The 26163-nt window shown below is 49.4% G+C and overlaps 1 protein-coding gene across 2 annotated transcripts in view; it reads right to left on the bottom strand.

Annotated features, from left to right (window-relative positions):
- Window positions 1–26163, bottom strand: part of ADGRD1 (adhesion G protein-coupled receptor D1) — a 151771-nt gene that overhangs the window by 66088 nt on the left and 59520 nt on the right. For both annotated transcript variants that reach the window (XM_057745437.1, XM_057745436.1), the window contains one exon: window positions 23970–24111. In XM_057745437.1, coding sequence (XP_057601420.1) covers window positions 23970–24111 — 142 coding nt within the window. The remainder of the gene's footprint in view (window positions 1–23969; window positions 24112–26163) is intronic.

Below are 26163 nucleotides of genomic sequence, written 5' to 3'. Positions count from 1 at the left end.
AGAATTCCCACCTCTGACACGGCAAAAGGAAGCAGTTGGTGATGACATGAAGGCAGTGCTGGCCACTTCCACATCTCACAGACCAAATCCCCTCCACCTCTGTCACTCCTCTCATCAGGGCCACTGACCAGACCCGGTGATCTGAGCCTCCATCCCGGCAGCCGGGGCGGGGCTACAGAGGGTCCCCAGAGCACCTCATCACCCAGCGTTCAGGTCGGGGTGCAGGGCTGGGCAGTGGGGGTGTCACAGGAACCATCGGCGCCTCCTGGGCATGGGTCTCACCCCCCAGGAAGCACGTGAGAACAGAAACTGGCGGCACCTGGGCTGTGGGGTCATCAAACCAGCCAACCCCATCCTCATCCTCCCACGGACCCAAGGGTCACCCACCCTCTTGGACCACAAGCCTGAGACCCTCCCATGGCCCCGGTTGTTCACTCTGCTTCTGGGTGCAGCCCCGTAGGTAGCTGCTGCACTGCCCCCTCCCCGGCCCTGAGCACACGTGACTGATACCCGAGTGGGTCTCACCCAGAAGTGCCGCCTGTAACCCTAGTGCTACTTGGACATTTAACTGCAGAAGGGAACATGCCAGCCCCGAGGTGACCATGCATTTACATGCCCACAACTGTGCCATGTCCACACAGGTGTTGAAGCAGCACACAACCAGCACTGGGCTCATTCAACCACCTCTCCTCCGGGGGGTCCAAAGCCTGATCCTCCTCCCATCCTGCCTGTTCTTAGACACAGGTCCTGACCCACCCATCTCAGCAGACCTGCTCCCTCGTCTCCATCCCAGAGCTGTGGGAGGAAGTGAACAAGAACAGGTGGGAGCAGTTTGTATAAAAGCAAAGAACTAATATCATCCTGACCCAGGCTGCTTCCAGGGATGCTAAGGCCTCCGTGTGTTTCTGTCCTGATTGAGCCTGTGCCCCTCTATCCCCACGGCACTCCTCCCCCAATTCCGCCCTTTGCTTGGCTTTGGCAAGCCCCCAGCTGAGAGCAGGAATAACAAACCCACCTTCCCACAGGGACCAGGTGGGGCCAGAGAGGGACAGATGCACAGGTAGGACAGTGGGAGGAGACCGCTGCCTGTGTACGGAGCCCGCAGCCACTCAGCTCAGTCGTCATCACCAAGGAAGGCCCCCCGTGAAGTTTTCCCAACAGGCCCCACGGCTGGAATTTATATGAAATTAATCAGGTTTTGACTGTCACCAGCTAAATCAAATTATCCATCTGACCAGAAGTCACCATGTCAAACTCTGGCCTGAATCCCGCTCCAAAAGCCTTCAGAAGAAACGCAAACTCCGGAGTTTGTGCCGCAGAATCGCTCAGGATGTTGTTTATCCACTTTCTCCTTCTCGCCTGGGTCACCCCATAAACAACTGTTCTACCGGGGGGCTCCCCCGCCCCCGCAGACAGCACGAGATCGGGGAGTTCCCCTGATACGTTCCCCTGATTCCTTCAAAAGCAAAACGTCTTCAGTTTGGAAAGTGATTAATCATCACTTTTTTTCCAAATGCAGAACATATTAAGTCGTAAACTATGTTAGATTTTTTTCTCTAGCGTACACATCAGTCAGTCATTCAACAAACATTCATTAGGCATCGGCTATGAGCTCAGAATACAGCAGTGGTCAAAACGGCTATTTCTAGCCTCTATGGAACTGCTTCTCTAGTGCAGGGAGACAGTAAGGAAGACAAACGTACAAAATGCATAATATTTGGACTCTAATATGTATTATGGAGAAAAGCAAAACAGAACTGGGAATCAGAAGGGCGGGAGGGTGAGAGTTAGTGGCCAACATTTGGAAATAAGGTGATTCCATACAAGCCTCTGGCCTCACAGCCCCTTTTCAAAGCTTAGAAAAAGGTCCCAGCAGCCCTGGCCCTGTCCCAGTCAAGAGGTGAGAGGTCTGTTGAGACGGGCCATGTCCTCTGGGCCACCTCCCCACGGTCTCCCCGACAACGAACGCTGCTGTTTGTCACCGCACATCTATTTGAGGCTCTGGTCCCCCACACAGACCTGGAAACCCTCTGTCTGCTGAGCTGCCCTCCACACTCCCATCTCCCACCCCTCACAGCTTCCTCAGCCTCCCGCCCACCCGAGCTAGTGTGTCCTCACCTCCCTTTCCATTCTTGACTTCATCCCTCAGTTTGTATCCTGAGGTTCAGGACTCCCACCAACCTCAAGGGAAAGAGATGTTCCCAGAATCCTGGCCAGTGAGGAACGGGGTGGGGGGTGGGGGTGCAGCCTCCTTCCCAGCCCTGGGCTGGTCCCACTGAGCAAGGCTGAAGCGGGGAGGGGCCAAGGACCAGAAAGAGGACTTGTGGCATCCACGGCCAGCTCCATAAGAACACCGGGCCCCAGAGGCTCTCACCGGTGAAAGAGGAAGGACGGTCCTTAACTCATCCCAAGGCCTTCTTCTCAAACTCACTTCCCAGGGGCCAGCGCCCCCAGCTTTCTGTGCTCCGTGAAGTCCCTGCTCCCCCTCCCATCCAGGACACACAAGGGCGGTCCCAGGAAACGGCCACCCCACTGACTGAGGTCACAGCTCAGGTGACAGCAGGGAAGGCTGCTGGGACGATGGCCCCTCCCAGGGGGCACAGGGCACAACCACCACTCAGCCCCAATCATCCCGCCACACAGCAGGACCTGCTCGAGTTTGTGGAGAGAAACTGGAAGTTCAGATGTTAAGATTAAAAATCCCTTGATTTTGAATATTGGCAATGGTTTCAAAACTGTTTGAAACACAGCCCATCCATGGGCTGAAGGTGGTACAAGAGCCACTTTGCAAACTCAGAGCAAACACAACTTGGCAGCGTCACGATGATGTTCACCTGTGATCGGTCCTCCCACCTGCCCCACGAGGCTGGAGCAGACGTAACTGCTGGGATCCCTGCATGAGGGACAACAAGCCTCGGCAGGCGGGCGGTTTACCCAAAATCCAGGGGCACATCTGGGCTTGTCCAGAGCAGTCTGACCCCAAGCCCCCTGTTAGCTCACACAGTTTCCTGAGCGGCCGGCAGTCTACCACAGGCATTGCGAGGTGATTTTAGGTCTACACAAGAAAGAGAAACAGAAGCACGTTCTCTTTAATAGTGATGTATTTCTTTTCAGGTATGTTTGAAAAATGCATGCCATGGCTCTTGTCACAGTGTTAGAGGAAGGTGGGCCAGCCATCCCCTCTGACTCTAACCAGCCAAGAGCAGGTCTCACGGGGGTGGGGGGCTGAGCGTCCATGTGTCCCACCAATGGGCCACGTCGGGGCTGAGGCAGAGAGGGAAGAGGACGATGGCACAGAACAAGGCTGAGAGATACCAAATAAAGCAGTAAAGATGCTGCCTGGGCTAAGCCCAGGACCTGCCTGGTCTTCAGGGAGGGAGTGTCAGCCCAGGTGCTGGGTGACTGAGCCTCGGCTGCCATGGGAACAGACGTGCGGATGGTGACCACGTGCAAACAAGCACTCACTCAGGTGGGCTGGAGATAGGGCAGGTTCATGCTTCCCCGACGCTGGTTTGTTTCTAAAGCTTTGCTTTTTTTTTTTAAGTAGATAAACAAGAAGCAGAATAAGAGCACTTAATAGTGGCATGAACTTTCTCTCTATTGGTTTTGATATGAAATCTCCAAGCAATCATCTTGCCTTGTATAGATATATTGAAAATAATTAACTGAGAGAATAAAAACTTCATCTACATTGTGATCCCTGCTGTATCAAATGCATGCATGTGTGTAAGGCATTAATAGGTCTATTTCTAGGAAAATGGGTGAATTTTTCTTCTTTTATTTTGACTTGCATTAACATAGTTATAATCTGGTTCCTTAAAAAAAGTAATAACAATATCACACTAGTTAAGTGATGGACCATTGCAGTGTTTCTATTTTCCAATCTTAAAAGAATCAACTAAACATCATGTTTGCGGGGCCGGCTATTAACATCACAATAACAACTAAATGCAGAAAAGCTAAGCCTTGAGTGGCGTGTTTTTCTTGTTTGTGGCATAAAGCATGGAACAAGTTCAAAGATGCCAACTGAAGTCTGCATTTATTCCATAGAGAGTACAGGCTACATTTTAAGGCAGAGCTTTGGTGGCTCACAGACCTGGATTCAATACATGTAGTCCGTACTCCCCAGCCAGGTAATCTGGAGAAGTTCATTTCACTTTTCCAAGCTCAGCATCCTCATCACCAAAAGACCCTACTGTGTACCACATGCTGCACACAACATGATAGCAAAAATGCAGGAAGGGTACAGTTTAGGGGAAAAGACGAGCTATTCACCAAATGAGTGCATGATGAGTGTAAGGAACAGGACACAGCAGTGTCCAGGTGGGTCAGGGAAGACCCCTCAGAGAGTCACAACACAGCTGATCTAAGCTGCGGGCAGATGCAGCATGTGCAAAGGCCCTGTGGCTGAGGCAGAGAGGGAAGAGGATGGTGGCACAGAATGAGGCTGAGAGAAAGGACGAGGCTTTGTAGACTTAGCTCATACTCGAGATGAAGAGAAGGCTGTCGAGGGTTTTAAGCACAAGAGTCGCACAACTTGATGGCCATTTCAAATAGTCATCCCTTGCTATCCGCGGGGGATTGGCTCCAGGGGGTCCAGGACGCCCCTCAAACACCAAAATCTGAAGACACTCAAGTCACTTACATAAAATGGTGTAGTGTTTGCATACAAGCTACGCACATGCTCCCATATACCTTACATCATCTCTAGACCACTTATAGTACCTAATACAATATAAATGTTATGTAACTGTAAATTTAATGTAAATGCTATGCAAACAGTTGCCAGCACACAACAAACTCAAGTTTTGCCTTTTGGAACTTTCTGAAACTTGTTTTTCTAATGTTTTTGATGTGAGATTGGTTGAACCCATGGGTGTGGAGGACTGACTATCCCTCTAGATGCTGGGTGTAGCAGGGACAAGCCTGGCAGTGGGAGAGCAGCTGAGAGACCATCATGGTGGTTCAGAGAGGAGATGACAGTCTTGGATGAGGACAGTGGAGACGGGACAGGAATGGATTTGAGATGTGAGCCAGGAACCCAGCCAGCAGGCTGGTCTGTTTTCTCCTGCTCAGCATCATCTGTGCAGCGCAGCCAGCAGAGGGCAGGCTCTGTCCTGCCAAGCGTGTGATGCAAGTGCTTGGACACTAACGCCCCAAGTCACCAACATGCCCAGAATTTTCTTCAGCATCACGTGACTCTGCGTACATCCCCAGCCCTCACCCACTTCACGGAGGCCCCACCATGACTCAGCCATTCCCCGCCAGCAGATGCAGCAGCCGTGGAAACAACCACAGGCCATCACACAGCTGTGCCGGCCCCTGGCTAGGACCACGCCCCTTCCCCCTCCTGTGGTCACCCCCACCCCACAGTCTGTGCTCCCCACAGCAGGCAGAGAGGCAGCCCAAGCCTCCATCACCCCAACTCCCACTAGCTAGACAAGAGGGGCGCACGCCCCCTTTCCCATCAAAAAGATGCCTGTCTAGACGCCCTCCTCAATGCACACACTTCCAGCCCAGAACAGCCGCGAATGAGAATTCCACGCATCCAGGCCGCCCTCAGAAGAGAAAGGATCAATAAACCAATGCTGGAGGCCCGCCCTCCCAGCAGGGAAGAGAACGCCTTATGTGGACAAATCTGCCCTGCTCATCTGCATCCCCAGAGCCCACAGCGGTGCAGAGCACAGATGCGGCACTAAGTCAATGTTTGTCAAATGAATGAATGTCTGCAACACCAATTTGCAGGATTCCCAACCAGAACGAAAGCAACCGAGGGCATGGCTGGCTTTGGAAACCTCTGCTTCCTCAGACTCCTCCCCCCCCCACCCCCAACCCCTGGAGCCGATGGTCAAAACCACAACCCAACCCCATCTGGACCAGCTTACAGGGGACCCACCCAACAGCCCGCTCGCACAAACCAGAAAACTTAGCATCGCCAGCTGGGCTCCTGCGTGGCCGAGAGGGATAAAGGCAGGCAACTCTCACCACGTTTCTCTGCAGAAACCACAGACTCATCAGGAGTTCAGGAATGAGTGTTAATGCCAGTTTTATTTAATTGGGGAAGAGAGTGACCAGACTGATGAAGTGGCCACTGGGAGAGTCTTGGTTTTTCTCCAACAGACATAACCGCCTCGGGACATGGGGACAGAAGGAGAGATCACTAGTGAAAACCCAACAAGCTGTTACTAGGGCTGCAGGGTCACTGCTCTGAGGGCTGCAACCCTGCAGGGGAATAGGGAGATTCGTGGTCAGACCTTCCCCGCGGCCCTAATAAGCTGCCTGGCTGCCATTCCTCATCATGAAGAATGATGGCTGGAAGCTTCAACCAAGACAATAAATATATTTTCAGGAAACCAAACTGAGTTGTGAAACCTACCGCAAAGCTGAATTTTCAGTGTCAGAATCCGTTAGGTGACTTGTCCACGGGGAGGGTCTAAAAGGAGTTACAAGTGGAACAATAAAGGGTGGGTTTGTGAGACTGTCTTTGAAGCGAGGTAGCTCATGAGTTCTACCAGGACCCCAGGTGGGAGGGTTGCTCCAGCTAGTCTGGGAGCAGCAGCTCAGTGGCAGGTGGCAGGGCTGGGGCTCGTGTGCATCCCCGCAGATGAGAGGTGGTGAGCTGGTGTTGGTTCCTGGAGGAGAGCTCTCATGGCTTGTGTCTGCAGGACTAAGGGCTGCATCTGGACGGAAACATCACTCCTTCTCTCTGAGGGTCAAAGGGGTCGGAATCATGGGAATTCCCTGGTTGTCCAGTGGTTAAGATGCCACACTCCCAATGCAAGGGACACAGGTTCCATCTCTGATTGGGGAACTAGGATCCCATGTGCCACAGCATGGCCAAAAAATAAGGGGGCGTAGGAATCTGCACCAGGAAAGAGGACAGTCTGGGTCATTTCAAAGCCATCCTGCCCAGGTGGCAATTCACAGAGGAGTCACTTCAACACCGGTAGACACCCCAGATGTGGGAGGTGGGGGTGACAGTATCTTGGGGGTTTTCTGAGTGGTAGCAAATGCCACCCCTCTGTTTGACGCACAGAGCTGGTCCCTGGAGGGAAGATAGGTCATTTTGCCTAAGGAGCCTGAAGTCTCTGGGGAGACAGGTTTTTGGCACCCCCACCATGAGCTGCAAAGTCTTAGAGCTCTGTGTGGTGGACCCAGGTGGTCCAATAAAGGCCAATGGCAGAGAAAGGAAATGGGACCCAGAAGCATCATTGCCTTAAAGCTGGGGGGCAGGGGTGTGTGAGGGGGCGTCTAGGCTGATGCTCCTAAAACCAATGACCTAATTTTAGACAAGGACTGAATTAAGGATGAAGGGCTGGTGTTTGCTAAGACCCAACCTTTTGGAAAAGAATAAGCACAAGAATGAATCTGAGCATTGGAAGCATGGAAGCTGGAGTCAGGGGTAGGGGGTGATTAACTGAAAAGAACAGGGTTTCCCTGGTGGTGCCATGGTTAAGAATCTGCCTGCCAATGCAGGGGACACAAGTTTGAGCCCTGGTCCGGGAAGATCCCACATGCCACAGAGGAACTAAACCCATGCACCACAACTACTGAGCCTGCACTCTAAGGCCCATGAGCCACAACTACTGAGCCCACGTGCCACAACTACTGAAGCCCTCTTGCCTACAGCCCATGCACCACAACAAGAGAAGCCACAACAATGAGGAGCCCGCACACCACAACAAAGAGTGGCCCCTGCTCACCGCAACTAGAGAAAGCCTGTGTGTAGCAGTGAAGACCTAACACAGCCAATAAATAAAATGACAGAAAAGAAAAGAAGAAAATAAAGAAAAAAAAAGAAAAGAACAGGTGTGCGATGGGACTGTATGGTGTCTCGAGTTGTGGACCAAGTCATCCCAATAATGGGTCAAAATGTAGGTACATTCTGGCCAAGTCCCAGAGTTTCCATCAATCCCACAAAATTCTCTAGGACCATGGACTCAGATCCTGGAATAAACTAAGCCAGGCCTGAAGGGAGGGAACAGGGTGACAGCACAGAGTCTTAGCTGAGTTGGGCAAACACCTGCCGCTCACACTTCCCCCACCAGAGTTCATTTTGCACTCAGAGGCTTCAGCCCAGTGAGTCTACGGGAAGGGAGTTGGGCAGGCCCAAGAGAAAAGGCAGGAAATATAAAAACCAGCCCAAGACACTGAATCTCAGCAATTTTCTCCGGGGAAAAGCTATAAAACTAAAGGCGGGGAGTTCAAATAGTCCGCTCCACCCGCGTTTACCTGGAGCTGCAGGCAGCGGGGATCAAAGTTTTGCCCCACCCTCAAGCCCAGTGTGTCCGTGTGGCAATCTCAGAAACACAGAGTGAAAAGCAGTATATCCTCTGCCCATGGGTAGCCCAGAAAGCCCCACGGGAGGATGCTGCCTGGTTAAGACATGATGAGTCATGAGAGGCGCCTGGTACCCACAGTCACCCCAGGACCACACTGTCAGCTGAACGGGCTTCCCTTGCACACAACAAATGTTCTGTGCTTGGCAAACTGGCTAGTTACGTGATGGGCTTTTTACAGGAGTGTTAGATTACTGGTCTTCCGTTTCTTTTCAGTGTACTTGTGACACACAGCAGGTGCTACACGCTGAACTATCCGGCATCCACATTTAGCCATAAAAGCCGGGGGAGAGCGCTTTCCCTGTTCCGTGAAGGCAGAAGGACCGCTGTTTCTAGGATTCAGATTGACATCCTGCACCCTGGCCCTGATACACAGCTGAGCAGGCTCCTCTGTGGGAGGAAGGATAAGGTGTGGTGAGCATGCACCTGCCTCTGTGTTCCATCACACCAATCAGAGTAAAAGGTCTGGGCACAGAAATCTCACGACTTAGAGGGGAAGTCTGCCACCCCGCAGTGGCGGCTGTGACACTCAGAAACCTGGCCACCCTCCCTGAGGGTTTCAGTAGCCCTACTGACCTGAAAGATGCTTCCTATAGACCCCTACACTACCCTCTGCAGTAGACAAAACAAAGCCCTCTCCCCGAAAGAGGTCACATCTCAATCCCCAGAACCTGTGAATGTTACTTTAAGGGGCAAAAGGGGCTTTGCAGGTGAGGTTAAGTGAAAGCTCTTGAGATGGAGAGATTATCCTAGGTGTTCTGTAAGGACCCAGTGTGATCACCAGGGTCCTTATGAGAGGGAGGCAGGAGGGTCAGAGACAGAGGAGACGCGATGAGGGAAGCAGAGGTCAGAGAGGGAGATTTGAAGAGGCCACACTGCCAGCTCTGGAGGCAGAAGGGTGAGATGAGCCCAGGAATGCCAGGGTCTCTAGAAGCTGCAAGGAAACAGGGCTCTCCTGGAGCCTCCAGAAGGAATGCAGACCTGCTGGCATCTTGATTTCAGCCCAAGGAGACCGATGGAGGTCTGACTTCCAGAGCTGTAAGATGATAAATTTGTGTAGTTTATGGTGATTTATTACAACAGCAGTAGGAAACTAACACACCCTTCTTCTGGAAAAAACGATGGATATAAAAATGTTTAACTTGCACATGGCCAAAACAGTCAAAATGAAACATAACAAAATGAGTTAACTGCTGTGATGGGCAGACAGCCCTTAGAAGTCAATAAGGAAGCAGATATAAGCAATAAAAATGCAAAAGGCCAATTCAGTAGGAAAAGATGTCTAGCCTCACTCATAATCAAAGAAATGCAAATAGAAACACAAGAATAACAGCACTAGGAGACTTCTTGCCATCAGTGTTTGCAGTGATATGGGGAAATCGGTGCCTCTTTGGGACAACAGAAATTGCTACAAGCTTTCCGAAGGGCGTTTTGTGTATCAAATGCGTGTGTCGATGTGTTTCAAATGTTAAAATGTATGTCTCACCAAAAGTAACCAAGGCAGCCTGGAAGAACCAAGCTGCCGGGCCTGAGCCCATCTCAGGACCTATTAGAAATCTGCGGCAGTTAGCAGAACGAGGTATTGGTACCAGAATAAACAAATAGGAGCAGAGTCCAGAAACAGAATCGCATGTAAACAGTGAGCTGATTTATGACTAAGGTGACTCTACAGTGTAAAGAAGTGGGGGTGGGGGGGAGGGGTATCTTTTCAACAAATAGAGCGAGGTAAATTATCTATCCACCTGGGAAATGTAAATAAAGCTTGACCTCCACTTCATAGCATACACAAGAAACAATTACAGAAGGACTAGATCTAAAGGTGAGAGAGAGAACAATAAAGATTGCATGTGGCTCTGGGGACTATCTTTATGACCTTGGGTGAGGTGACATTCCTTGACCAGAACACAAAAGCACGAAGCATAAAAGGAGAGCTCAGTGAAGTCCACCACATTAAAACTTAAAACTCAAAGATGCAGATGTAGCGAATGGACTTGAGGACAAGGCGGCAGGGAGTGGGCTTCAAAGGGGAAACTGGGACGTAAGTGGGAGAGTAGCACTGACATATATACACTACCAAATGTAAAATAGATGGCTAGTGGGAAGCTGCTGCATAACACAGGGAGATCAACTTGATGATGGGTGATGACTTAGAGGGGTAGGATAGGGAGGGTGGGAAGGACTCACAAGAGGAAGGGGATATGGGGATATATGTATAAATGCAGCTGATTCACTTTGTTGTACAGCAGAAACTGGCACAACAGTGTCAAGCAATTATACTCCAATAAAGAGCTAAAAAAAAAACCCAAAAAAACTCCAGGTGATCACCTGAGAGTAAAAAGGCAAGACCCCCTTTGGAAAAGGTATTTGCAATGCATATATCCAACAAGTGACTCATACCCAAAATATATAAAGAGCACCTGAAAGAAATCAGTAAGGGGTACAAAGCAGACATCCAATAGAAAAACAGACAAAAGCCTTGAATAATACAGGCAGAAAAAGCATACCAGCATGGTCAATAAACATATAAAAAGGTGATTGACTACATTAGCCATTAGGCGAAAGCAAATAAAAACCAAAATGAGACACTGTTGGGCAACAGAATAGCTAACCTGGGAACAACAGACAATGCCAAGTGCTGGCAGCTGGAACTCTCACACACTGAGGAGGGAGTGGAAACCAGCATCCACTTTGGGGAACTCATTTGGCGTCTGCCTATTTGAGGAACATATGCACATCCTAGGAACTTGCAATTCCTCTCCTGAGCTTGTACCAAGCAGAAATGCCTCTATTCAGTCCCTCAATGTCACAGACACCTTCAAGCAGCACTATTTATAATACCCAAACCTGACTGATGGGCAGCTTCCCGGAGGGGTGCTCTAGGGTGCCAGTCACGCTTGGTTTCTTGATGGGAGGAGGTGATTTCATGGGTGTGTTTGCTCTACAAACGTGTCACACTGCACACGTCTGCGTGCACTTCTCTGTAAGTCTGTTATACTTTAATAACACGTCTGCTTCTCAAACTGGGAAGCAATGAGAAGTTTGCCCTGAAAAATCTGAACTCCTAGCTTTCACATTTAGATTCCTTGATTCCACTTCCTCCCTTGGCAAGGAAATGGAGATCTAGCTGAAACGTCCAAAAGAGATTTTAAGAGAAGAAGGATAATGTGTAGATGTTTAACTGGGAAATTCTACGTGTAAGAAGTTATCCTAAAAAGATAACTGAACAAGAGCACAGAAGGCTCATTACAGAGTTGTTTATAATCATGAACACATGCAATGAGCTAAATAGACGACAACAGGAGGATGATAAAAACATAGGCTATTATGCAGCCATGAAAAGTATTAGTTTACAGTTATTGGCATGAAAACATAGATGAATTAAACAAAATTGTGGAAGCTGTAGCACAGCATGGAGAGCATGACCCCACTGACCGGAAGCCATGTGTGGAGCACACACGTTTACCCACAGAAACTCCTCCAGGAGGCTCATTCCTATTGGTGTTCATATTGGTGACCTCTGGGGGTGTGGTTTCAAATGATACTGAGTTATGTGTGTATGTGCATACGTGTATGTGTGTGTGCTTGTGTGCGCACACGGGTGTGTGTGGAGGCATGTGTATTTTTCAATAGCCATTTGTGAGTATGGTGTGCACAGCAGTCTGCAGGCCAGGAATATCCTAGGTCCCTAGCGGACCACAGAATGACCGGGGGAAGAAAATAAAACTTTGTCTCATTCAAAATAAAACTATTTTCTCATCCACCACAAATCCTAGAAAAATAACGGCTGCGTGCCACAACCCGGCCTGGGGGTTCACAGCAAAATCAGCCCACTTGCTTGCCTGGCTCTTAAATCTGGTTCTGAATATTGTAACTTAAGAAGCATAGAAAGTGACTATTTTTAATAGTCCAAAGTGGGAAACAACCAAATGCATTTGTTATGGATAAAAAAACTGGAGGGACTATTATACAGCCCCGAGATCGACCTGCAGTAGCAGACCGGGGGTCTCCAGGGGGCTCTGACACGGTCTGGAGATGTAGTTGGTTGTCACGACTGGGAAGAGGGGGCTCCTGGCATCAAGTGAGCGGGGAGAGGCCAGGGATGCCGCCCAACACCCCATATGCTCGGGACGCCCCACATCAGTAGGGCCGCAGGTGGGAAGCCCTGTCCTAAACGAGTCTCATCAGCGTAACACTGAGCAGAGGAAGCCAGGACCATCTCAGTAGGGAGGTCAATTCCCGGAAGGAAAAGAAGCTTCACAGGTCAAATGCTTGTGTGCATATAAGCAGTGGTTCTGTCCAGTGGGGACATTAATGCCCGAGGCTCGGGGTCACTCTGGAGGCACCTGGAGTCCACCCCCGACGGTTCTCTATTCACACACCATGGCTGACGAGACACGTGTGCTGACCCAGGGACCGAAGTGCCCCTGAGACATTAAAATAGGATCTTTGGGGAAGAAATCTGTCAGGATCATAAGGAAAGCTCAGTAAAACTGGTCAGCCTCCGGACAGCATGAGGACAGGCCCGAGGTGGTGACCGGGCCCCCAGACTGGTCCCGGCATGGCCTAGCCAGCCCTGCGGCTACACTGCCCCTCAGTGTGGCCCCCTCTGTCCGCTCACAGTGCCTGGGCTCAGAGCCTGGGGTCAGAGGCCAGGCTGGGCTCACAAACGTCCCGATTGGACCGGCCCTCTGCGGCCTGAGCGTCCGGACTAGACGATGGAACCCCACGCACTCAGAGATGGACTGAATGACATGACCACATGTCCCAGTGGACCTACCCTCTGCAGCCTGAGTGTCCGGACTAGACGATGGGACCCCATGCACTCAGAGATGGACTGAATGACATGACCACATGTCCCAGTGGACCTGCCCTCTGCAGCCTGCGCGTCCGGACTAGACGATGGGACCCCATGCACTCAGAGATGGACTGAATGACATGACCACATGTCCCAGAACATGGACCCAGCACCTCCAGTGGGCCACCCTCATGCCTGGGTTTAACTAAGTGTCCCCCATAGGAGCCCCAGGACAGAGCTGGGGACCAGCCTGTGGCCACTATCCCTCAGAGACCCCATGGAGCCCCACTCTGTGCCAGGAAGAGATGCCACATCAGCCTTGGCCCCACTGTTGGGATAAACTGCAGCTGCTCCGAGCCACACATCCCTTGGCAATGATGGGACAGCCCCCCGCTCCCACGTTTCCTCTGAGCCCCTCTCTCCCCTACTCTGCCCGTCACCTCAGGCCTCCACAAAAAACAGTTCCCATCGGACAAATCATTTTAACTCAAAAAAGCATGCCTCCAAAAACGTCCTCAAAAATGTAAGAGCAACCTTCAAAAGGAAAACCTCCAAAACCCTAGAGAACTCTTGGCTGAGACAAGCCTCAATTACTGTCCTCAGTCGGTTTGATAAAAATTCCTCTCCGCCTCTCCTCAGGACAACAGTCTTCACTCAAAAACTTTCTTTTTTAAAAATAACTACTGTAACCCACCATTAAAACAGGGATTGCATTTTAATCCACCCTTTCTTTTTCTCTGGTTTCCAAACTGGCACCTTCCTGACTTCAGAGAAGAAAACAAAAAAAAGTAAACTTCTACAAAATGTCCAGCAGCTGCCTCAAGGCCAGCCCAAGCTGGAATTCAAGCTGCAGCAGGAAAGTGAGAGGAAATATTTTCCAAGGATTGAACTCCCCATCTCATCACTCCCCCACCCACCCCCATCACTCCCCCATCTCCCTCATTCTGCAGCCTCCATCCCACCCCTAGTCCACACCATCTTCTGAACCACTCCTGTGACAAAAGGTGTCAAGGACCAGTGAAAGACAGTGCCACAGGGAGCCCCTGCCCCGAGCCTTCCAGAACAAAGGGATGCTTATCCAAACATCTCTCCTTAGCTGTTGGAGTCTGGAAGGGCGGTGTTCTTAAAGAAAAAAAAAATGTGTTTTCAAAAAACATAGCACTCGATTTCATCTGGTGCTGCTTCTCCAGCCACCCCTGAAATCCAGTGGCTTTCAGCACCACCCGAAGCCATCCCTCCCAGGTCACACAGCACAGCTCAGGCAGAGCCAGCTGCACCTGCTTCCCGCCCACGCCTTCCCAGGCCTCTGTGCTGGGGGCAGGAATGAATTGTCACTCGGGGCAGCGAGTTCCAGGCTCTGCTGCTCCCCAGATTCATCTGGGTCAATTAGATCATCACCAGAGCAAGATATTTAATCTGTGAGATCCATTCTGTATTATCTGTGGTTGACAGCTCATAACGCTGCATCTTCAGAAATGAATTAAACACACACACACAAGCACACACGAATCACAAGAGCAGCCGAGGGGAAGAAATCTGGCTGGCAGTGTCCATTCTCACAGTGACTTCATGTGCAGAGACTGAGGTCTTCCCGTTCTCTCTGCTCTTTGTCACTCCACTGCCCCCTGAACAGCCAGAGGCCAAATCAGGGGAGGGAGGGAGCAGCCTGGGGAGAAGGGTCCATTTGCAAGCAGACACACACTTTCCCCAGAGCCTAGAAGAGAGGCTACACCTCTCATAGCAGGAAAATACAGGAAAATAAGGTCATTCACTTCAACAAACTGCTTGCAAAATATTGGAACCAACTCAAATGCCCACATGCGGGAGAGGAGTTGGTAACCACATGATGGTTGAATAAATCCACTTGGGGCAGTGTACTATGCAGCCGAAAAAGAAAAAAAAAAAAAAGATGTGGACAATCTCTATGAACTGGTTTAGCATGATTTCCAGGGTATACTGTGAAGTGAAAAACTGCAAAGTTCAAAGGAGTTTTTATAGCATGCTATCCTTCATGGAAGAAAGAAGGAGATATAAGAAAATGTACATGTGCCTATTTGTTCAACACAAAAGAAATGCAGAAAGGATAAACCGGAAACTAAGAGGACTACTTGCCTAAAGGGTGTGCCTGGGTATGGAGCACAAAGAACAGAGGATGGAGCAGGGCAGGGTGGGGTGCCACGTCTCTGAATGCACCTGTTTGTGTAGGTCTGACCCTTAGGACTGTGGTAACATTCCACATACCCCCCCCTCCCCTGCAAACAAATCAATAACTAGAATCAACCAGCATGAGGCACATTCATCACAGAATACAAACAACCCCAGATGAATCTAACTGTATCACAAATGATTAAACCACTCTGAAGGGAATAGGGAAAAAAGGAACCAACTTAGGTAACTCTGTAAAACAGAATTTCAACTTTATAGTGTAAGCTAGCGACAAAGAGAATGCGAACAAATACTGTCCTCTAGTTAGTACCTTTGTTTCCTTGCAGGGTTAGCAATCCTGGAGTTACTCTCTATGTGTGATGGGTGTAAACAAATAAGTAAAAATATTGAGAATCATGAGAGCCAGCTTTGGAGAATGAAGGATATAAGAAAAGGCTTGAATGAATCCTGTGGTCTTAGATTGGAAACAGTTATCAGAATGAACTTAAACATTTTAACAGACATACATACGGATGGATAGATATAGATAAATATATACGTGTGTGTGTGTTTGCTTGTGTAAGTACATACGTACGTTCCCCAGCTCTGTCTGCTCAGAGGATCAAGAAGCAGTGACGCCCCAGTAGAAATGAGCACATTAGCACCCAGATGCTGGCTTCTAAACACCACTCTCCAATAAAATGAACCAGGGCTCCTTAGAGAAATGGTGGACTCCGAGGCTAGAATATCTTTAATGCCAGAAGGTAAGGGAGGACTCAAAAATGAGGAAGGTGTTTTCAAAAGGACTCAGAAGCCAACTGGGAAAAGCTCCCAATGAACAAAGCTGGGACAATTTGAATAACAAAATAAATAATGACAGTACTGGATTATAGCCTATGGAACAAAATAAATATCCAAGAATCATATTGATATGAATAAATAATTGAATATTTTGTCCTTATATTAAAATTCCAAATAATAAATGTAGAAAGAATGATGGAAATAGAAAATCCATATTAGGCAAACACTACAGAAATCATTTTTGCAGCTAATAACCATCAATGGACACTAAAATTCTTTGAGAAAGTATCATGAGATGTAGGACAGCTGTGTAGTTTCATGGTATCTTCCTCACAAGACATAATAATTTGAAAAGGGAAAAACCTGGAAAACACCCCCTCAACCAAGCAATCAAAGTGAGCATCACTGGTGATAATAAAAACTGTGCTTTACTGCCTGCATCTGGGCTGAATTGTACCCCCAAATCCATCTGTTGAAGACCTAGACTCCGAGGACCTCAGGATGTGACTGTATGTGGAGATGCGGCCTTAAAGGGGTAATTAAGGTAAATTAGGTCATAGGGTTGGTCCCTAATTCCATATGACTGGTGCCCTTATAAGAAGAGGACAGATATCACATGAGGACACAGAGAGAAGACAACCTCTACATGCCAGGGTAAGAGGCATTAGGAGAAACCAACCCTGCCGACACCTTGATCTTCAACTTCCAGCCTCCAGGATGTGAGACTATAAATAACTGTTGTCTAACCCTCCCCCCCGCCCCCAAATCTGTGTTATTTTGTTGCAGCAGCCACAGAAATTCACACAGTCTGATGTGATCCAATAAGAAAGGCACAATTTCACTTCTGTGGTGCTCTTGTCAAAGATGGGTAAACTCAGCCCCATCGTGAGAAAACATCAGATAACCCAATTGAGAGATGTTCTCCAAAGTGAGTGTCCTGGACTCTTCAAGGATCAAGGTGCTAAAAAGACCAAGAAGCTGAAGAACCACGACAGGCTGGCAGGTGAGGAGACAGGTGAGGTCCTGGATGGAAAAGCCCTAAGCAGGAAAATCCACAAGATCCAAAGCATGTCTATAGACTAGTTAATATCACTGTTAATTTCCTGGTTTCAAGAATTGTACTTTAAAATATTAACATTACGGTGAGCTGAGTGTATGGGCACTCTGTTCTAGTTTGCAATTTTCCCTTGTTTAAAATTATTTCCAATGAAAATCTTAAAAAAAAAAAACCCATAGAGGTTGTAAACTGGTGACTGACTGGCCCAGTTCAACCCACAGATGTACTTTGGTTGAAAATGTTAAAAGCAAATTTGAATTAGCTGCCAACCATACAAATCCAGAGATGTAATTTTAAATCCAGATGTATGGCTATCCTTCAAAAATCAGGAGTTGTGGCATTATCTCTGAGGAAGCTGCATCACACACTCCAATCCGCAGTACCAAATCCCCCCAGGTCCTGATGCTGTGTCCTGCATCCAGACAGCTTGAGAAGGCACAAAACCCCAGGGGCACATGGGTCCAAGCCCCCCACAGGGGAAAGCCCAGGGCTTCCCCCAGAGCTTATCTGCAAGTACATGGGTGTCTTGAGACTCAGATAAAAGTCCAGGTGCTAGAAGTTGTCAGGGCTCCTGTTCACAGGGTCCACAGCTTCGGGAGCTTCACCCCATCATTTGGATGCTACAGTTGTCACAGTGCACAGACCCCACACAGGTGATCCTGGGGGAACTAAACCCACTTCCCTGCCACCCTCTGGCCCATGAGGAGCACACAACCCTCACACACCAACTGACACCCCCCTCCTGCTGTCTCCTGGGGCTTCGCATTGTGAGCAGGGGACACACGCATGGACACAGAGGCGGCCCTCAGTCAGCACCAGCGCAGAGGCCCCTGCCCAGCCCCGACTACCCCTGGGTGGAGCTACCCCCAGTCCTGTGCACCGCGAGGCATCCTTCTGGAAAGCTCCCTCTTTGCTAAAGTCATCCGAGGCTGGAGTCTGTTCCTGTGAACAGACTGTGAACAAGTGCTAACTAACCCCTGGGTGGGTGTCACCACCCCTGCGTCTTACAAAAGATGAAACGGAGGCAGGGAGGCTTGCACCCCACTGGAGATCACACAGCTGGTTTTCATTGAGTCAACTTATGAGCCAATGAATAAACATCTCGGAGGACAGATCATACCCTTGTGTTCACCTGTGATAGTTTCATGATGCAAATTTTCTTACCACCCCCTAGATTACTCACCTCTCTCACTATGAAACGACTTTGACTTCAAATGGGCAATTCCAACCCCCTCCGCACAAGGCTCCTATCGTGAATGGCAGCCTCTGAGCCCATCGCCGGGGTCCCTATCCTGCCTGGGCCTCCTCCTGTGTGGTGGCCACCGTGGATCCCGCTGACTGACCGCTGAGAAGTGCACGGCAGTCTTGGGTCAGAGCCGGGCAGACACAGACCTGTCGCTGGTGCTCGGGGAGATGGTGTCAGAACACACAGAGAGGCAGACCTTCCACTTTGGCCACTTCCCAGAGTCCTCGGACTCAATCCCTTCCAACTTTTAGGACAACCCTGATGGATGGACGGCCCGTCTTTGGAACTGACAGTCAGAGCGAAAGCCTGATTGATGAGTAGATGGTAGACGACAGTCATCGGCGCTGACAGTACTTAGCTCTTCAAGATCCTGGCTCTTGGTTTTCTAATTCTCAAAGTTTCCAAAGAATCTGCTCTCTCAGGCTTTGCTTCCTTCTGAGGGTAGCAAAGGTGTCATCTTCATTGACCATGGAAAGGTGACCGTTCAATCTTGATGTACAGATTAATATCCTGGTTAGAGGCTGTGAGGTTAACTGGCCAGAACACCATCTTCTGACCCATCTTCTAGGCAGGGGACTTCAGCACTTGCTGCAGGGAGAGTTAACCACAGCAGGGAGGTGCCCTCAGTAACTTCTCGAGGGTGCTGTGCATCTGCTCCCCGTTTCCATCCCCCTGAGGCAGACTGTCTATCGCAACAGCCTCTACCCCACTGCCAGCTGCCCGGCCATGTGCCCTGAGCTGGGAAAGGTCACCACCCAGCAGGCGCCCCGCGCCAGATGAGGCACTCAGGGGAGCAGCAGAAACCCGTTGGCAGAGACCACCTGCAGATCAGCACAACTGGGGTCAGCCAAAGGACAGGGTTAGAGTCTGGATAGTTTGATGGTTTGGGGAGCAAGGAATGTAAACAAAGCAAAACACTGCGATGGGTTTGAAAGCGGGAGCTGATGCTGCACACACTGGGTTCCAGGCAAGCCGGACACGGCCATTCTGTCTGACCCAGGTCCCCACCCACAGGCAGCACGGAACCACAATGAGCATTGGGGTCTCAAAGCAAAGCCCCTCGATATCAGGGCAGAGGATTCTGGTTGGTTTATTTCATTGTACCAGTAACTGGCTTGAGTTGGTTTCCTAAGAAAATACTCAGAAAAACTTTTTTAAATGTAAGGATCTTTGTGGCATGAAATAAATTGATGGCAAACCATCACAAAAGATACTGGCTGATGGTGAGGTCCTGAGGGTAGGGGGCCCTGGAGACAGCTCTCCTCGGAACGGGGCTGGGAGGGAGCAGGGGAGGGAACTGTCATAAACAAAGCAAAATCACTTCCACCCTTCAAGCTCCAGGCTCACAGAACCCAGATCTAAAAAGGATGGTGGGTGTGGGAGTTGTGGGCATGTGTGTGTATATGTGTCTGTGTGTGCCTGCTGGGTCTGGGTGTGTTCATGTATCTGTGTGTACTGGGGGTACACGTGTGTGTGCCTGTGTGTGTGTGTTCGCTGCATGTGTGCATGCATTTGTGTGTCCTGGGTGGGGGAGTGTATTTGTGTGTCAGTGTGTGTCTTGAGTGTGTGTGTGTGTGTTTGTGCGCACACACGGACACATCCCCACCCCTGTGAACTCAGTGGGGGTCTTGGACACCAGGAAGCCCTGCCTGCAGGCCGTCTGTCCTCCCTGCCCAGCCCACTCCGTCTCCTGCCTCAGCTTTAGGACCTGGTCTCCAAGCCCCCCACTCCCCACACCCACAGCCCCAGCTCAGCCTGGCCCCTGACATCTGCCATGACTCAGCCACCTCCCCCGGGGCCACTTCAGCCTCAAACACATCGCTTTCAGAGTCGTTCAGAGCAAGCATTCTCCGCTTTTATACACTTGGGTTACAAACATGCAATTTCTCAATGCCACATTATAAAACCCAACACTGGAAGCACTAAAATGCATCTGCTTCACACAGGACCAAATTTCCAACACAGGCCGAGCCCGCCGAGCTCATTCTTGCCACGTGAGCTGCATCCTCTCGATGTCAGCAGGGGAAGAGCCTCTGCCCCGGGAACGAGCATCTCTCCATAGAAAGAGGAGATACACAAGTACACACAGACAACAGGACAGCTCAGGACGAGGCTGCTTACACGGGGCTGCTGACCCTGAGCTCGGGGTTCCCTCGGCAAACGTTTACTGAGCCGCTGCTCTGAGCCAAAGCTCGAAGCCAGGCATCATGAGGAAGGAACAGATGATTCCAAGTGGGGTCCAGGGCAGCCTCTCCAGAAACACACAGGCTGGTTAAAGAGACGGTCAATTTGCATAAATAATAACATGCGGTCCTCGGAGGTGGTACCAATGCAGTGCAAAGATGACCTGGAGGGAAAAGTGGTTCTTCCCTGGGGAGATCAGAGAGGGCTTCGTGGAGGAGGTGGGACTGACCCCAGTTACCTTGACACGGGTGGAACTGGACCCCAGAGACTTGGGAGGAAGGCCTTCCAGAGAACGGGAGGGGCACATGCAAAGGCGGAGGCCCACCTGTCCTGGCCTTCATGGGAAAGCGAGCATTTCCATTCCTCTGGACAGGGGTTCCAGCAGAAAGTCAGATTGGAAAGGTCCGCTAGAGACTGACCTGACCGTGAGGCCCAGAGCTAAAACGTATCTTCAGGGAAACCTGAGTCACTGGAAGATTTTAAACAGGTGAGTAAGACCACCTGGCGTGTGTTTCTGGAAGATAAGCCTGGAACTCGGGGAGAAAGAAGCAGGGAGAACAGTGAGGAGGCTTCTAGCTCAGGCAGACCTCACTCAGCAAGGAGACCCTGAACCAGGGGAGAGACGGCAAGAAGAACAGGTGTGAGGGATGCTCTGAAAATAGGGTCACAGCTGGTCCTGCGCAGAGACCAGGACCCAAGAGGGCGCCGGGGTGACAGACTCTGAGCAGAGAGAAGGCGATGAGGGGACAGGAGGACAGACACAGAGGATGCGTGGGCTTGGGGGTAACGTGCCCACCTGCACACCTGGGGCTGAGAAACCTGACTGGAAACAGGAGCAAGGCCAAGGGAAGGGGTGGATTTTGTGTCATCAGAAACATCTCCCGGAGGTGATGGCTGAAATCTCGGCATCCCACAAATTCAGAGGAGTAAACGTTCGTGCAGAGGGGCTGAAGGAACACCTGTATTTAGGGAGTCAGAGTAGGTGGCGCAGCGGAGGCAGGGCTGATATCAGGGAAGGGGCAGCACCTGCATGGGGCGTCCTGCAAGCCTAGGTGTGGGGGCTGCAGCTGTCACCTCCGGGGAGATGTTTCTGATGCCACAACTAAAGAAAGCCCGCGTGCAGAAACCAAGACCCAACAGAGCCAATAAATAAATAAATTTACTAAAAAAAAAGAAGAAGAAAAAGAAGAAGAGAAGGGGGAGGTAGATGTCACATAAGACCCCTGGAACTTGGGAACCAGCGATGCCCCTTCTGCATGTACACACTCAAAAGGACCGAAAGCAGATGCCTGCACACCCACATTGATGGCAGCATTACTCACAATGGCCTAAAGGTGGGAGCAACCCAAGTGTCCATTGATGAATGTATAGATAAACAAAATGTGGTCCAACCACGCCATAGAATGATTCAGTCTTAAAAAGAAGGACATTCTGGGACTTCCCTGGTGGTCTAGGGGTTAAGACTCCGCGTTTCCACTGCAGGGGACAAGGGTCCGATCCCTGGTTGGGGAACTAGGATCCCAAATGCCCCATGGCATGGGGGAAAAAAAGGAGGACATTCTGACATTTGCTACAACACGGATGAACCCTGAAGACTTGATGCTCAGTGAAATAAACCAGATGCTAAAGGAGAAATCCTCTGTGATTCTATTTACATGAGGTCCCCAGAGTCGTCAAGACATAGACACAGAAAGGACAAGGGTGGGTGCCAGAGACCGAGGATGGGGAGAGGGAGTTCCTGTTTGATGGTGACAGAGTTTCTGTGTTTTGAGATCAAGAGAGTCCTGGAGATGGACGGTGGTGATGACTGCACAACAATGTGATGGTACTTAATACTACTGAACTGTGTGCTCAAAAATGGTTCAGGTGGTAAATTTTATGTGTATTTTACCACAATTTAAAATTTGTTAATGTTTTGTGATTTTTGAAAAGAGAGAGAGAGAGGTAGGTGGGGTGAGAAGGGCATTCTCAGGTAGGGGCTGTTTGCAGGTGGATGGAAAAGACTGAGAAGGAGGGATGGAGCAGGTAGAGAGGGGGGCGGAGAAAGGAGGGAAGGTTCCTGAAGAAGAAGAGGAGGAAAACGTCCTTCCCCAAGGAAGGAGGGAAAGATGAGAGGGGTGTGAGAAACCAGTGAGATGGTCGGGATGAAAGAGAAAACGGAGCAACGGCTGTCGGGTGGTGTCCGTCGGCCTGGGAGAGCACACGTGCAGATGGACACTGGCCAGAAAGTGTGGACAGCTGGGTGAAGCTGAGCTCTGAGGGAACCAAGAAGGGGCCTGACCGTTGCAGTGGGGCAGGGTGAGATGGGAGCTGCAGTGACTTTGTCCCGCCTCATCCACTTCCCTCAACGGCCATCTCATTGAAGAGGGGGTGAAAACACAGTTGGACAGACCCAGAGGCTGGCACGTCATAGGTCTTCAGGTAATGCTGGTGGAATGGGGTGGAACAGTATAAAATGGAATGAAATAGAAAATCCTGGCAGGAAACGTCTTTGTAGGACTTCAAACGATCAAAAATATATTGAGTTCTTATTGTACGTATAGAATGGATAAACAAGGTTCCACCGTATAGCACAGGAACGGTATTCAACAGCCTATGAGAAAACATCATGGAAAAGAATATGAAAAAGAATGTGTATATATATATATTTATGTATATAGCTGAATCACTTTGCTGTACAGCAGAAATTAACACAACACTGTAAATCAACTATACTTCAATAAAATAAATTTAAATATATATATATTGCGCTGTTTAATAAATTCCTTGAAAAATAACAACCTTCAGGTGTCAAATCAACACTGTATCACAAGACACGATCCTGACACAAGGAAAGGCGTACTTTTTAAAGGACAAGTCCACATCTGTGTCCCCAACGCATTTGTCCTTATCATCAAGAAGATAAAGTGAAGGCAGAGAGAATTACAGTTACAACGGGGCAAAACAAACAGCTCATCACTCAAAACCGAAAGCATAGAAAAGTCTCTTCGAAACGCTACTGTGTGTTTCCCAGAGAGAACCAAGCTCTCCATCTTGCTAATGACTATTATCAAGATAAGGGAGAATTAGCTGATGTATCCCCCTCCTCCAAAACCGACATTTATTGTAAATCAGAAATACCCACTGTTGCCGCGCACACATCTATGAAATCCACCTCTGGTCTCAGAAGCCTTTTTACCCAAAGTCAATACTTGTGTGTCCAACCCCAGCGCCATCCGGGGGTTTCCACTGCTGTTCAAAAATAATCACGAGGAAAAGGAATGCTAGAAAGAGAAAAATGCTAATTCTGGCCAGCACCCAATCCATCTGCAATTCTTTGTACAATCACACAGAAAATGAAATATTCCTTGCTGCAGAACAAAATCAAAGAACAGAAATGAGGACAAATTCACTCGAACTCACCAAATGGTGCCAGAGATGGACTGTGATGAGAGGGGAGCCGGAGAGATTCTGGGAGAGCTTGGGCGTTGGGGAGACCTCCAGGGAAATCAGATAGCTGGTCACAGACAACAAGCAGTTTTTGTAATTTGCTGCCTCAGCAATCCTTGGAAACAAATGAAAAATCATTACAAAACAGGAAAAAAAAAAAAAAAAACTTTGGGTTTAAAATTTAATGTTAAGCCTGAGATTTTTGAGACTGCAATCGTCTCTTGGATGGAGCTTTAGATTTCTATCAGCCAGTACATGCTGCTCTCTTTAGGGCCTGATGCTGATACCAAAAACTGAGATGGAGCCCTTGACCACACAAAGTCTATAATCTAGTAGAGGAAGGGGAGATGGCCCAGGACATGGGGAAGAACAAAAAGGTCAAAACATTGAGCTTGACTCTGTGCCACCCATTTACTTGACCGTGGACAAGTGACTCACCTGTTAGAATTTTACTTGCCCTAATTATAAACCGGTGGCAAATAGTAGTGTGACGGACACCTGTTGTCTTGTCACCCAGCAGTCCTCCATCCTTCTCCTGATAAAGGCACCTCAGCTTCCCTCCAGGTGATCATCCCTTCCCCACTTGCAGCCCGGGTACTTTGGAGGGAACGCCATCCTTGACCCAAGAGAAACCCTTGCTCTCCCGACCTGAATGAATAAGTTCACTGTGTTCCTCAGACCATGCTGATTGTTCAGACTTGAGCACACCATCCAGGAAGATCCAAGGAGTAACAAGATTCAGATGGACAACAGATGAATGGATAAAAAAATGTGGTACATATATACAATGGAATATTACTCAGCTGTAAAAAGCAAGGAAACTGGGACATTTCTAGAGACATGGATGGACTTGGAGACTGTCATACAGAGTGAAGTGAGTCAGAAAGAGAAAAACAAATACCATATATTAACACATATATGTGGACTATAGAAAAATGGTACAAATCAACCGGTTTGCAAAGCGGAAACTGAGACACAGATGTAGAGAACAAACGTATGGACACCAAGTGGGGAAAGCGGGGAGGGTTGGGAGGGCATGAATTGGGAGATTGGGATACCAAATTGTATGCTCTAAATATATGCAGTTTATTGTATGTTAACTGTATCTCAATAAAAGTTCTAAAAAAAAAAAAGATTCAGATGGAAATGCTAGATCAGGGATTCTCGCTTCTCTCTGCTCGATGTCAGCCCTTCAGGGCTGAGGTCCTGGCAGTGGCTTACAATCATGAGCAGAGAGACTGACTAGGAAGGGGGTCCACCCCTGGAAGAGCTGAGAGATGGAGCTGAGTGGCATCAACTGGATGCTGGTTTGAGATGCTCCTTTCAGCTTCTGTGATCCAACAAACTCCCCTTTTGCTTAAAACAGTTTACATTGGGGTTCCTGTCACTTACAACCCAATCAAAAGAATCTTGACTGATAGACACAGTACTTGTCTCGTGGCGTTAAGAGGCTGAAATGATACTCAGGGCCAGGACTAGGGCGAGACAAGCATGGAAGCCGAGGTGCAAGATCTAAGAAGGTGCTTATATTCAGGATCTCCCCCTCGTGGCACCTGAATGACACCAAGGATGTGCACTGCTCAGGGTGCTGTGTTCTTGGCGTCTGCTCGCCCAGCGCTCGCCCTTGCCCTGCCTGGCTTGTGGCAGGTAATCAGCAAATGTCTGTTTCCTGAATCTGAATTTCAGACAGCTGCACAGGGATGCCTGCAACATGGAGTCATTCAGCCCCCACTCAGGCCGGCTAGCTGTCTGCTGGTTTCTTGCCCAATTTGGACTTTGCGTGCTTCCTATTCACTCTCCAAAGCCCGACTGGGGATTCTGTTCCCTACGTGCCTTTATACAGACAGAATCGTCTTCATAACACTGAGCAGATCCCTGGGGCTGGGTGCACCCCCTTCTTCCTCCCTGAACTAGTTTTACCTACTAACTAGACTCAGAGCTGGTGACCTGGACCAGAGCCACTGCGACCCATGCAGCACCTGCAACCACCCGCCCCCACTACAGCACCACACCCGACTCTGCACACAGGTTCTGTACATGGGTCCCTAGAAAGGAGTAGGTCACCAGAGGCACACAGAACTATTCCTGGAATTGTCAATATGAGATGTTGAAAAAAATATCCCTGTAAAGATTTAAAACCCCAGCCCTGCCTTCATGGAAATACCCT

Source organism: Hippopotamus amphibius, chromosome 8, assembly GCF_030028045.1.
Source record: "Hippopotamus amphibius kiboko isolate mHipAmp2 chromosome 8, mHipAmp2.hap2, whole genome shotgun sequence".
Lineage (NCBI taxonomy): Eukaryota > Metazoa > Chordata > Mammalia > Artiodactyla > Hippopotamidae > Hippopotamus > Hippopotamus amphibius.
This window is presented reverse-complemented; position numbering and strand designations above follow the sequence as displayed.